Source organism: Aspergillus clavatus, genomic scaffold, assembly GCF_000002715.2.
Source record: "Aspergillus clavatus NRRL 1 1099423829795 genomic scaffold, whole genome shotgun sequence".
NCBI classification, from domain to species: Eukaryota; Fungi; Ascomycota; class Eurotiomycetes; order Eurotiales; family Aspergillaceae; genus Aspergillus; species Aspergillus clavatus.
The window spans coordinates 1,901,832-1,915,865 of record NW_001517104.1 but is presented as its reverse complement, the minus strand read 5'-3'; the positions used below and the strand labels follow the sequence as shown (position 1 = coordinate 1,915,865).

Sequence of the window (14,034 nt, the reverse complement as noted above, 5' to 3'; positions counted from 1 at the left end):
AGGACGGTCGTGAGTCAGTCACGATGAAATTTCTGGTAGAAGCGGATGTAAAATTACCTTGATATAGGATATGAACAAGGGGAAAAGGGTTCTGTGGTGGAGGATCAGGAAGAGGAAGCGGGAAAATGTTGTTTTGGACTCAGGGCCTGCAAAAGGTGGGGAGTTCGTTGACAAAATAATTATGTTGCCCCCCAGTGTAGCCTAAGGCTACCACTGCTCCACTAGTGCCACCACCCAAGGCTTCAAAAGGCTTCAAAGGCCCTTTTTGTCCTATTCCAGTCAATCCATATAGATAGCGATACGTTTATCTTATTGGGACTACGATTGCTTCACTACACATCTGGGGATACCGAAAGGAAAAGAACTTCATCAAAAGTCTCGTAATCATATTCGTTCCTCCAGAGATTCCCCCTAAGCAGCAATAAATACCCTTGAACCCCATCCCAATTCCCAACTATGATTTATGAAGCACGTTGCATCACAAGTAAGAATAACAGAATGATCAGAAGGAAATAGCCGTTAACTATCAGACTCCAATATCTATGAGGCCTGCGAGTGACACTCCAGGTGCTCGCAGGACTTGCGCCTCATCAAGCCTTTCGCTCGGTTCTGCGCTCTGCCCAGGGCTTCGCATTTCCTAGCATTTCGTACATGGCTTTTCAGCGCCCCAAGATCAAGGCCATGTACACATGTGCTGACCCTGTTCCATGTATTGCTCATGAATCCTCTTGCTTCTCTGTTGAAGCGGCCCGTGTGCCCTTGTATCGCAGACGAAGCTGTCAGAAACGGCTGCACTGCGCTGCGTTTCACAGCCTCGGAGATCTGTTTCGATCGTGACAAGACCGCATCTCTTGTCTCAAGAGAGATATATGCTGAGTCTGGCCCAAGAATTTCAGCCTCGCGCCGCATGAAGTGAGCCTTTCTCACAACATCCCCCATCAGCAGTTGCATATCAGTACATAGCCGGCTGTACGCCTCCGACAAGCCGGTTTGCGCGATATTGAGGTCTCTAGCGACCTGAGAAGAGATGGCCTGCGCCGCTCGTTTCCAGCTGGCAATCTTGAGCCAGGGTGTCCCCAAGTCTACTGACATGGTCTGCTTGAGGGGTGGTTTCGAAGCCGCTGTAAGTGCGATATCGACGACCCCGTAAGCATCTCCTCGATCAAGTTTGATAGTATAAACTCCGTCGAATAATTTAGAGAGCTCGTAGCCGAGAGGGATATTGTTTCGGCTGATATGGACATCAAACCTTGGTTGCTTTTTCGCATTGATGAACGTACGCGGAGGCTTTAGAACGAGGTGACAATCGCCGACTACATGTATCTCAAACTTGCCCTGTTGCATCTCTCGTTCAGGGACAGATGCGACACTGCCAATCAGCTTTTCCAAAGGTGAACGACTGGATGATTGTGGTGCAAGAAGCCGAACCTCCTGGGTGGCTAACGAAGGCACTGAAAGAGATGTATACCTCCCATTGTCTATGGAAGGAATGCTGGACGCTTGCCTCGCGGTCACAGGTGGAGATACGGAGTCTGAGATAAGAGGAGAAGAGGATAAATGTAAAAAAGACACAGCAGCAACCTGTAGAGCTGAATAGCCCAAGGTAATAACTATGGCCGAGACGAGCGTCAGAACAACCAGGCGGAGGACCGTTGTCCAGTTAGTGTTGCCGTTTTGGCAGAACCCCAGCATCTCCTTGATATACTTCCTGATACTCATAAACAGTGCCTTCTCGGAGCGATCTGATCTTTGGTCTCTGATCTTGAGCGCCCTCGAAGGGTATATGTCCGCCAAGGACGCCAAATTTCTGTTGAGCTGTCCGGGTGTGATGCTCTCGAATGTTTCGAGGTCAATAGGATATCGCCTCAGAAGAGTGCTCTTCCCAGTCACAGGATGGCGAGATTCTAGACACATGTGCAGGCTATGGTAGTTGACCGGTATAGGCTCGCTCATCATTCTCCACAGTGGCTTCTCTGAGATCACCAAAGTTGGGATACCGTGTCTCTCCATGAACAGACGAGCCCAATTTTGAGTCTCGACAGCATCAGATGTGTCTATGCTGGACCTGAAAAGTATGGCTACGTCTGGAATTGTCCAATCATACGGGGACGAGATTGTATACTCTGACCCGTTCCAAGATGAGGTGCAGGTAGGCCGGTTCTTGAATTCCACGTTGATAGCTCCCGGATCGTCAAAGGAAGAGTCAGAGGAGACCCGGACACACTCGTCAACAACGAGCTGCACATGGATAGGGAGAAGTTCCGCAAAGTTGGGAACAGCCCCTGCACCAAATGCGGTGGGAACAACATGGTACCTAGAAGACTCTGTGGAGCTACTCTCAAAACCGCTGTAGGAACTTGCAACTAGGACATCCCCGATCTTATCGAGTATGATGTTGCGAAATTCGGGGTTCCCAACATAGAGCACACGGAACGGCTTGTCAGTATCAAGGCTCCTTCTCGTCATCGTCTGTTGGACAGTGACTGTGAGCAAAGTATCCTGGGCCTCGCAGTCGAGACGCTCTTTGAGATCCGCAGCCTCTGGCCCGTCGATTACTTGAATTGTCTGTTTCAACTCCACTCGTTCAACTTCGGGCCAGTGCTCGGGCTCATCAAATTCGATCGATTCGCTTGGTTGGTAGAAGGCAGTCTTTGCTGTGATATTACTATCCTCGATGGCATCACCTGTCACGGGGTATGAAGCAGGAAGCTCCTGGGTTTCAAATTCGTCGATCCTCCGGTCATCATAGTCCTCTTCATCTGTGTCATCTTCGCCATTTCCATCCATCTCACTGCAGCTATACCGCTCATCGAGACTTGCAACGTCGTCTGGGCCAGCCTGATCAATCAGAGATGCCGCATCAGTCTGTTCCGAGCGAGAACCATCCTCAGAATGGGCGTCTGATGCACTCAAAGTTGCCCAGCTTTCACTCAAAGATCTGCTTGTGTGTTCTGTGGGCGGTGTTGACGTCATACTTGTTGGCCTCGATCGAGATAACCACTCTTCAACGGAGCCACTCAAGGGAGGGAAGGTTGGATATTGGAGACGCGGCGTGCTTGATACAGAAGCGCGACGTCTGGAAGAAGGCTCTGGATAGTCAGCCATATTATTAGAGCGCGGGAGTCATCGAGTGGAGATGCGGAGAGAGTTGAGTGTTTGTGTGGGAGCGTAGAGGTCCAAAGCGTAGTAGCTCTGGTCGAATAGAATGAAACGAAGACTGAGCAGAGTGGACAAAGTGGAATGGGGAGATACGTTAACTTCGGCTCTGCTCCGTCCTATCTGAGAAGACAAAGGACAGGTTTGTGAGTGAACTTCCTTCGACATTCAACCCTGCCTAATAGGCAGATGCCCGATGATTACTATAGCAGCGGGGGAGCTGTTTCCCGGCCCGAGCGGAATGATAGTCAGGTGGTCTAAGGCAACAAAAGTCAGTTTCGAAGGTGAGAGAGACCCAATAGGAGTCTTGATTCTTCATCAAATAGCAGAGATATCAAAGAATCCGAGCAGGATTCCCAAAAGAGGGGGAGGGCGAGGATAGAGGGGGAGAAGCTGATGAGTGAAACTGATGCTATCAATGTAGATAGATAATAGCCGTTTATCTATAGCCACGGGCGGGGCACATGACAAGGGAACGATGCGCGCGAGTGTTTGGCAAGGATCACCCTTACAAGAATGTTCAGGTCAGTTGACAAGATAGAAAGTAGTTCCCCTTTCGCTCTGTCAATCGTATGGTTAGGGTACGAGTTACCTCATCATGTGCTGTGCCGCAGCATCATCATTGATCATTGACTACCACGATGATTATTGCAGTTTGAGCTTTGAAGTAACTGATAACGATAAAAGCACTTTAGCTAGTACAGATCAAGTCTAGACTGAGAGTCAAAGAATATACACTATACAGACCATGGAGTCCGGCTGGACCATTATCAACCGTTCTATACACAATATGCTGGTAGTGAGTCGAAATCATGGAGTTTATCCCAGTTGCTCCCCTATGTTTCAAGTGAATCCCAGCTTGCATGGCGAATCATACCAGAGAGTCATATATGGATGCACCAACCAAATGTTGGCAAAAAAACACATTCACATACATCAATTAGGTGATATCCTATTAACAACCATGCCTAGTAATTATTTGCGTAGATTCGGGGACGCGTATGATAAGACCCGTCTCCACTCAAGGCCAAATATCATACAGTATGTACACATCATGATCAGAGAAGGCGGGGAAAGAAAGAGAACAGTCTAATGAAGAAAAAAAGAAAAGGACGAGCATTCAGAACAAGAGGCAATGTGGACGTGAGAAAGTTGATGGTTGGATTACAGACATCTGGATGTGCGTTCCGCCGTTGTGTGATCTTGAGATCTCTGTTGGATCATGAAACAGCTAGAAAATGAGCCCCGGACGATCGCGGCTTGACGGAAATTTTGCCACAATTTTGGCTAGAAGGACCCTTCCAAGAAGAATTCCAAAGCAGATGGGTTGCAGCTTCAGACCAGCGCAACGACCGCAAGAGGCCAGAGAAGCACTAAACGGCACATGTCCACTATTAGGGACCTGCCAGGCTGGCCCGGCCCGATATAGTGGGAACCCCAGTGTAGAAGACAATGGGGTGGAAAGCCGGAGGATGTTTTCTTTTGGGGAAAAAAGGGATCAAGATTTAGACAAGAATTAGAGAATGTGGCAATCCAAATCAGACGTACAAAGCCGCTAGATGAATATGTCATATGGGAATGGGCACACCATTATCCATGGAAAAGTCGTCAGAACCGTTAAACGCCGTCCAGAAGACTCCCGACGGCCAACACGATTTGCGATAAGCAATCAACTCCAAGGCGACCCGAGTAGCGCCCATAGTCGAACAAATAGGCATAAAGAGGAGCGGACGGAGATTATACAGCGTACATCGTTGGGTGGAAAGGCGAACCAACTCTACGGAGATGCCCAGCCTCCAGCAACTTCAACCCACTCGGCAAGGCAGCTGCCTTGTTTGCCTTCAACATCCACGATGTCCGTGTCACATCTGCATCTGCAACCAACGCCATTCTCCTTGACAGGGTCAATAGCCGCCCAGTATTCATCTTCCTCGACTCGAGCCCTCTCGTCCAGCGTGGTCTTTTCCAAATACGGGATACGAGGCAATTGGCGCGCAGGTGCATTCGCAGGACAATGTTGAATCGTGGTATGTCGATAGCCAAAGTCACGGAAATAGTGAATATCACTGGGAGCGAGGAGAGCACCGGCCGCTAGTGAGTGGATAGGCGCGTCACCCCACTGCAGGAAATGTGTCAGTCCAGTCCTTCAGTGATTGAAGAGCAACTTGCAAAACGTACTCTTTCCATCCAGAAACCCCCGCTCTTGTCCATCATCTCGAAGAAATCCTCATATTCCTTGCTGCGGAGCCAATCAAGGCGCGCAATTTCGAAATTACTCCAGAAGTGGCACATGTTATACTTCTCGCCCTCCATGGCCTCTGGATCAACCTCAGAGAGCGCGTTATCACCAGGCTCAGTAAGCAGAATCTCCTCGGGAAGCTTGTCTTGCTTCTCTTCTTCTGGCTTGGGTTCTTCTTCTTCAGGCTTCTCCAGGAACATTTCCCAAAGGCCCTTCGATTTGAGATTATTCTTGCGCATATAGGCAGATGCATAGCGGAAGATGTTGGGAACAGTCTCGCGAAGTTCTTTGACAGCAATGGTAAAGCCGTAGGTCTTGTTCGCTTCAGCCATCATAATGAAAGGATCACTGTTATCTCTCAGTAAGCATGTGTCCACAGCGTTGGAGAGAAGATGTTAATGCATACTATGTGATGTCGCAGAAGTACTTGATCTCGGGCTCTAAACGCCAGTACCATTCGTACTTCAACAGAAGGGGATGTCTGTAGAAGAAGCTGTGCACAGTGTTAGTAACCATTCGGCCCAATATTTGCAGCGGCACTCACCCGGAATAGAATCTGCACATGTGGTGATAACTTTCCATTCCGCCGTACATGATCGCGGCATCACCCTGCTTTCTGATACCTTCTTTGGCGACCTCGTGGTCAACCCAATCAGGGAAACCCCACATCGTCTCATCGATCTTGCCAAATTCCACAGGCGCGCTGGTGTAATTCTTGACGGTGGCCTTGAACTCATCATCGAAGTCACCATCATTCAGAAATACATAAGGATAGTGGTACCAGCGATTGAAGTGGCGCTCGATGGATTTGATGGATTGGATAACACCATCCAATTCCTTATTTCTGGCGAGGACGACGAAAGCAGCATTTGCCCGTTTGTAATCGGGTTTCACCTCTTCGACTGGCAAGCAGCCAGTGTAGAACACTTTGTCATACTTCTCGCTGATTTTTCTGCAGCACGAAGTCCACGTTAGCTATCACGAAATGGGAGCAGAATCAGCTTGATGGCAAAGGGGGCAAAACGAACCTTATTGATGGTGGTGCGCCTGCGGGGATTAGGATACCCCCAGGAGAGGCAGGATGTCGAACAAATAGGAGCAAAATGAGGACAATTACAAGGCATGGAAATAATAGAACAAATCCCAGGGGGATAGAAATGGACGAGTTGCCCTTCAACCGTATCCTGCGCTTGAAGAAAGCGAATCTGGAGAAATTCCGAACCTTTTCGCGCGAACTATCGTCAAGGGGTAGGCTCGGCGCGGAGGGCAACCGCTTCACAACCCGCTGAATGAAGCCCATGAGTGCAGACTTCCCACACAGCGTCGACTCCCAACGAGGCGACGCTAAGGACCGTCAATCAAATCCAGCGTCGAATCCAGTGGCTTGCGGCAGGGCCGGGGAAACGGTGAATCTCAAGAAGAGTCGTGGTCGAGGGTCATAAAAAGGGTTGATGGATGAGGTATTGTAATTGTCCGCACGCGGGAAACAGGAGGATTCGACTCGATGATTTAGTTGTATGCCAGCTGCGTGGTGCAGAAATATGAACAGGAATGTGAACCAAGCAGTATAGAACAAAGATAAAGATAATAAAAAAAAAAAGTAAATAAATAAGAAGAAACCCTGCTGAAGAAGACCAGAAAAGAAAAACGAGTGGCCGGAGGAGAACCTCCTTTCTCTTTCCAACCGTTCCCTCTTCAGTCAACCTGATGCAGACTGATGCGAAAAGCGCTGAAAGCAACGCAGGGGACCGTTGTCCTAAGCAATGAGGCCGAAGACACGGAAATAGTCGACGAGGTCATCAATCACGGATGGATTCAGGAGGAGGAACGGGGATGAAAGGTTGGAGAAATAGCGGGAGAGAGCCGAACGGGTCGAAGGCTTTGAGAGGATGATTTTGGGGATGGGGAATTGGGAGGTTCCGCCAAGCCCAAGGAGGCGCAAGCCGCTCTGAGTATGGTCACAGTTACACCGGGACGGTAACTTTACAACTTTACAGGAGACGCGGTTCTATTGATTCAACACAACAGCATTTGAATCATTGCATGGTAGAAGATCAAGCTGAGTGGTGGTGGTAATTAATAGGAGTAGTTGTTGCTGTGAATCCATCTATTATTATTAGTGTAAGGCAGTGCAGAATTATCAGAGTGCACTTCAATTTTCTAATGGACTCATTTGGATTTCTATGATGGTCATCTTCCGCGCTTAACAATTTCCATGCTAAATTGGCTAATAATAATAATACCAATCAAACTGAATGATCAACCTGCTAATCGACTATGCTCGTTCCCAGGCATTGTGACAGCCACCATAAGGTCAATATAAGATATAGAAGATGGCTACTTAGTATTGTCTCCTATAGTCTATGAGAGTCTGTAAGGTACTATTAATGGAGGCGAGCACGGAGGCAGGATGGGACAGTTAGCATTATTGAGGCAAGGTGATTATCGATGAGAGATGCGAATTGCATACTGTGTGTATTGTAAACTATCTGCATTACTGGGTTTTTACCGTAAGTCAAGCAGGTACGGAGTAGTCCGATCTGCTCGTTGGGCACGTTGAGTCCCATTATGAACAAGTCAGTGTCATTCGGAGATGGTTGTCATGAAGATTGAAACGAGATCATAACTTCATCGATCTCACTGGTAGAGATAGATGCTTATTCGGATACCACAGAACAGCCGGAATCAAGTGATTAGGTACTCCCTACGGAATACTCAATGGAGTATCGGGCCAATGGTACAGGATGGAATGAATATACTGTAATTGGTACCAATTCTCTATCAGGGCTTTGTATTTAGGAGTTCGTTATGAGATAATAATAAAACCAAGGTACGGACGTACGGTACATACCTACAAAGTAAGTACATCGGTGCCACGAGTCGTTTCATCTATCAGGAAATCGAAGATAAGGCCGTTCATGCTGGACAACTGTCAGTTGCATGAAACATGCTGCAGTGAGCCCAGATAAATCGCCGTAGGAAATTATAAGATATTACTCATATCCAGAGTATTCCTCCTGCAGTAGTATTGGCTGGTGGGAGACCTACTACTAGTATTAAATAATACTACGTGAGTATTCTGGTGGTCAGTCTCGAACCCTGAGATCACAAACCCACACGTGACCGGGATCTGTCAAGGTGGCCTTTTTTTTTTTTTTTTTTTAATTTTCCTCTCATTTCTGGTGACTAAAATTAAGCAGCCAAGGGTCTGGACCTTGTTAGTAGTTTTTTTTTTTTTTTTTTTTGATAAGTTCTCCTTTATCCATTGCTGGATTACCAGTTTATACAGAGTTGCTGGTTAAAACTGTAAGGTACGAGCTTACAGCCATCTGACTCTGCGAAACTACCTGGACCTAACTTAGGCAAGATACCAGATGGTTATGGTTTGTATGCCTGTCATACTCTTAACTTATAGATACTCTGTGCTTGACTCCAGTCTGAACTCTGAGATGATCGAAGCTTACGGAGTATATCCTCTGAGCACCTCGGGGAACCAATAATAGTATATTCTCCTTAAGAGACGTTCTTTAGATCAAGATCTATGCAGATGTAGAGTATGTAGATATACTATCCATGAAGTCATCGTTTGTATGGACAATCTCCATGGTCTCCAGGGAGAGAATCATGCATGACAAGAAGGGTCGAAGCTTCTTACCCTTAAGCATGATTCCATTATGTATGCATCGTGTACTCCATTCAAGTACCTTACATTCACATTCACATAGGATATACTATTGAGTAGTCCATGTAGATGCACAGGCGACTATTTATAACGGAATTATCAGTAGGTTGGTACTCTGGGATTCTGCACCTACTAGGAAGTCATTGATTCGAATGTCTCTCCCAATCAATCATCGATCATACAGCCAGCACACAGATGACGGAATCCAATCAATTACTGGAAGAGATATCGATTTGAAACATAACTTTGATTCAAGAAAGATGAGAAAATAGCTATAGCCGCCTTCAGCCTCAGAACTTAAGTCTTCGGTATCTATCTATATTATATATAGTTCGTAACTAGGTAAGCGACTTGGTGCAAGGCTTCTTTGAGGCACCTCCTGTCGGATGATCTACCCAGCAGTCATTAAAAAAAAAAAAACGCGCCCATGCGTCCGTCCCATGGGACTGTGATGGATGAACCGCCTTCGAGAAGGGGCTATCGTTCCCAATTTATCTCCTTCATCTATTCATCGTTGTTCGACTTGACGAACACAAATCCTCAACTGCTGCGACTTTGATTTCCTGGTTCCTCCCGACACGACTGTTATCGCCGCATCTTGATCTGTCCCTATTCGGCATCATTTCCACCCCTCCTCCTCCAAAGACATCATTCTTGTGACACTGGTGCCTCGACAGTCATCTCACTCCCTGAATAATCATACTGCACGTCATTAGGTTCAGTACTACCAGTCACAGGTCTTTGGTTCATTTCTGCCTATCGTCGACAATTGCCTATTCTCTTTTTATGGGGACCTATTCGACGGTCTCCCTGCCACTCAGATGCGTACCTATAACTTTCGTCTAGGAATTATACCATAGACATCTCAGTCCTCTGCAGGGTTGTGACTTGGTGTGATTGTGATCCTCCTGTGAGCACCAACAAGTGAACATTCGTCCAATCGTCGAGAACCTGTTCGCGACAACATGAATCAAGTACTCGCCGACACCATCCCGCCAGTTTCGGAGGCGCATACAAAAGGCCCCTCGATTCACTTTCCTGATGGCACCGTCCAACAGTCAACGCCCTTTCGGCCTATACAGGCAGCTCCTATCTATCGCAGTGGCCATGTCAACTTGGATACATTCTCCCCGGTCAATGAAAATGGCAGCTTCGAATTCGATCGGGTCTTGAAAACTGGGAAGGTGTATCGCCGAGTCAAACACAAGCATGTCAGTTGAGCTTTCGCCTTCGTTCACAGCATTTTGCTTTTACTCGTTATAACTAACATCGAGGTATTTTCTCTTTCAGGCATTCCGAGCCTCCTGGAAACCCGCCTACCTTGTCCTTCGGCCAAATCTCCTGTCAGTATACAAAGATGAGGAAGCGACAAGACTTCGGGCGTCTATCACACTTTCGGAAGTCACAGCGGTTGCACCAGTCAGATCGCCACGGTCATCGCGACAATACGTCTTTGGTATATTCTCACCGTCTAAGAACTACCGATTCCAAGCCTCATCAGAGAAAGACGCGGATGACTGGATCCAGCGCATTCGTGCCGAAACCCGCATGGATGAGGAAGAGGAGGCTTTTCTGGCCCTGTCGCAGAAACGAAACATACCCGCGACTAAGGCGCAGCACATCGACGATACAACAGATCATTCTGATTTTGATTATCCCGTAAGAGCGAGCTCACCTGAATTGGGTCGAGGTCTCTCTCCTGGTCGCTATTCAAACCGGTTCGGCTCTTTACAGGACCACTCCGGGAACGAGATTACTTCTTACTCAGAATGGTCGGACGGGCCTTCAAGCAGCACAAACGTCCATCTTAAGGCAAGGTCTTCTATACCAAACCTTACAACTCCCCAAGCGCCGCCGCTCCCACGGGATAATAGTCGCCACCACGATTTGGGGATCTTGCGTGATCCAGAAAGAGTTATATACAATGGTTACCTTCAATGTCTTCGGATCAAGGGCGCGGTGCGCCAGTGGAAGCGCTTGTGGGTCGTTTTGCGTCCTAAGAGCCTTGGTTTCTACAAGGACGATCAGGTATGGGCAGCATCGGTTTTGCGCCATGAGAAGCTAACAGGGGATGAACAGGAGTACTCAGCGATCAAGATCATACCCATGTCTCAAGTCATCGAAGCTGCCGAGGTCGACCCTCTGTCGCGTTCCAAGAAGTTCTGCCTTCAGATTATCGCCGAAGACAAATCATACCGGCTATGCGCGCCCGATGAAGAGTCTCTGGCCAAATGGCTGGGATCTCTGAAAAGCATCCTGATCGCTCGGAAGAAGCTGGAGCCTGCATCGGCGGTTACAGCATCAGCAGCGCCGTAAACCCACCCCACAATGTGGATGAGACTTTTGTGTTGATCTTGGGTGCTGGTTTACTTCAGCGCCCGTTCATTCATTCCGTTCAAATCATTTTATTTACTCGATTTGGATGCCACCTATCTTTCCCTCGCTCACCCAGCGTCTTTTCCTTGCTACTATATACTCTTTCACGACATACATACCCCCTTTTCTGATGTTTGAATTGCTTCTATCGCTCATCCTATTCGAATCCCGAGAGCAGTCTCCGGTGTTCGACTTTAGGTTCGCCGACGTGAGCGCCAGGCTTATACTTCAGAAAGCGATGCTCCAGACCGACCCTTATGCTGTATTATAATGATATCATTCCTTCTTGTCATTTCCTTGTCAGTGTGCTTATCTTGGCTTCCCATCAGCAACAAGAGTGGGAAGAGTGTTTTAAATATCGCGGTCCCTTCTGGCTGTATGTTTTTAGCAATACAGCACCTACTACATCCTACATTTCCTACTACAAATGAAATTGCTATTAGTAGTTGAGGAGGATAATGATGTTGAGCGTCCATTTAGGTCAGTACGAGAACATGACTAGTCTCAATTTGCAGTCAAACTTCACTGGGAATCATTACCGAACGGGGTCGGCCGTTTCGTGATCCGGAATAGCATCATAGCCGGCCGCCGCATCTTCCTCCAATGTATCATCCCGGCTCTCATGGTTGACAACCATAAATGATAGGAACACTATTGCGGCGCCAACCCAGTAGAGCGCACTCGCATATTGCCCTTGCAGGAAGATCTGACCCACAAGCGAAAGCGGAATAGTCAAGCTCAATCCGACGGTCACGACAAGCGGGGTAGTCAGGAGCATGGCGTAGGCCCAGCATATATCCGAAGCTAATGATGAAAATGAATTCACCTACGGGGGAAACATTGTCAGCTAGATTCATCTTGTCTCGCCTACCTGTAGAAGAATATGCTCTCAACTTACCAATATGATGGTCCATATTCTCCCTGTATCTGGAAGCGCGAACGGCTCGATGCCGGTATAATGCAGGATGACGAACCCCGGCCAGAGCAGGAACATGTTGAAAAGGCCCACCAGCCCGAAGAACAGCTGCATGTTGACCCGCGACTCGTCGCCAACCTGCCGTTTCAGCACGATGGTGTAGATTCCGTACACCACTGCGCTAAACCCGGCCATGGCGTCGCCGAGGGCGATCTCGCCAGGGGACTTGTGGGGGAACGAGCCCGTTTTGCCATCGTCTGCTTGAGGGGTATCTGATGCGGAGAGGTCAACCCGTGATATAAGGATGATTCCCATCAGGGAGGCGAGCACGCCTGCGAGTTTGCGGACAGTGAACTTCTCGACCCCGATCATTGCGCCGAAGATGAGTGTCCAGACTCCTGGGTTTGGTTAGTCCTCGAATTTTCGCCGTGCCTCCTGGATCGAGTCATTATTTTGTGCACGTACCGCTGGTTGAGGTCAAGATGGTGGTGCTCCCCACTGTTGTGTACTGCAGGCAGGCCATCGCGAAATAATTCGCCTAGCATACAAGTATGAGCTTTAACCCAACAAAATAGTCCACATTTCTCTTGCATGGAGAAACTCACAAGAACCTATACCCCATGTGAGCTTGTATCATTACATATGCTATTCATGCAACTGAGGTCTTACCCATAATATGCAGAACTCGAAGCTCAATTTCGCAGTCGCCCTCAAGCCCAGCTTGGAGGTGTCCGCCGATTCCGTCGTTCCCCGAGTCCATAGACCAGCATCATCGAGCCTGTCCTCACTGTTCCGACTCTCGATGATTGGTGTCTCGAGCTTGGAATCATGGGAATCGAGATGCTCCAGCAGGCTCTGGAATGAGTCAATTTGAGATAATCTGTCCTGACGCCATAGCTTAAATAGTCTGCCAAGAATGATCGTAAAGAGTGGGATGATAAATAGCGAACTGTTGACATAGGTCACAAAGAAGGGCTTGGAGTAGGAATTATCTGCGAAGATGGTCTGCATGTGATGGAACATCCATAGTTAGCAAAGATGTAGCAGGGCAACTGATGATCGGATATACACGAATGTGCAACCTTCGTCAGAGTTCATATTGAAGGTTCTCAAGATCAACATACGCTGGCCAGGAAGTTTGAAGCTGTCCACAATACTACCACAATCAATAGTAAGCAGATGCCCAGCGACCGTCTTGCGCCGTTCGTCCAGCCGAGGCCACGTCCAGTACACGATATCTTCATGATGAGCTTGACGCTCTCAGCACTTCACGTTGTGGGAGACCGATTGAGTTGGTAAAGTAATGATACAGTTGGTGAGACGAGTGACGAAGATACCTAGTCATTTGGTTGTGCAGCCCAAGGTACACGACCGGTCAATCCCCGGTATCACGGATCACAGACGACTGCAGATCATGGAGCAGCAATGCTAGGAGGTGGGATAAAGTCCATGAATTTCATCTGACGACAAATGTTGTTGAGAGCTTGCTGCCTTTGATGCAGCAAGTGTATCATGTCGGCAAACCAATCCGGTCCTGTGATGAGTCTGGTGGTATCAATGCCAAGCATCACGAGCTGCAACCTGATAAGCACAAGACTTACTCCGTAGTCATGGCCATTTGCTCAACGTACTTCCCTTTGCTTGATCGACATAGGGATACTGGTA

The 14,034-nt window shown here is 48.0% G+C and overlaps 4 protein-coding genes across 4 annotated transcripts, besides 1 other annotated feature; 1 reads left to right on the top strand and 3 right to left on the bottom strand.

The window, feature by feature from the left end:
- Positions 1–540: 540 nt before the first annotated feature.
- Positions 541–2,973, bottom strand: ACLA_015190 (uncharacterized protein; the record flags this gene model as incomplete). Its single annotated transcript, XM_001274506.1, has 1 exon — positions 541–2,973. One exon carries the CDS (start codon positions 2,971–2,973, stop codon positions 541–543), a length of 2,433 nt encoding a protein of 810 aa, XP_001274507.1.
- Positions 2,974–4,933: 1,960 nt separating this feature from the next.
- ACLA_015180 (glycosyltransferase family 15 protein) lies at positions 4,934–6,695 on the bottom strand (the record flags this gene model as incomplete). The annotated part of the gene is made up of 5 exons (XM_001274505.1): positions 4,934–5,275; positions 5,335–5,743; positions 5,802–5,888; positions 5,940–6,347; positions 6,424–6,695. The coding sequence occupies 5 exons, from the start codon at positions 6,693–6,695 to the stop codon at positions 4,934–4,936; spliced, it is 1,518 nt and encodes a 505-aa protein (XP_001274506.1).
- A 1,925-nt stretch (positions 6,696–8,620) lies between these two features.
- Positions 8,621–8,640: a microsatellite.
- Positions 8,641–10,042: 1,402 nt separating this feature from the next.
- Positions 10,043–11,393, top strand: ACLA_015170 (PH domain-containing protein; the record flags this gene model as incomplete). Its single annotated transcript, XM_001274504.1, has 2 exons — positions 10,043–10,288; positions 10,368–11,393. 2 exons carry the CDS (start codon positions 10,043–10,045, stop codon positions 11,391–11,393), a joined length of 1,272 nt encoding a protein of 423 aa, XP_001274505.1.
- Positions 11,394–11,988: 595 nt separating this feature from the next.
- ACLA_015160 (uncharacterized protein) lies at positions 11,989–13,613 on the bottom strand (the record flags this gene model as incomplete). The annotated part of the gene is made up of 5 exons (XM_001274503.1): positions 11,989–12,279; positions 12,352–12,767; positions 12,835–12,907; positions 13,039–13,374; positions 13,494–13,613. The coding sequence occupies 5 exons, from the start codon at positions 13,611–13,613 to the stop codon at positions 11,989–11,991; spliced, it is 1,236 nt and encodes a 411-aa protein (XP_001274504.1).
- Between the last annotated feature and the right edge of the window lie 421 nt (positions 13,614–14,034).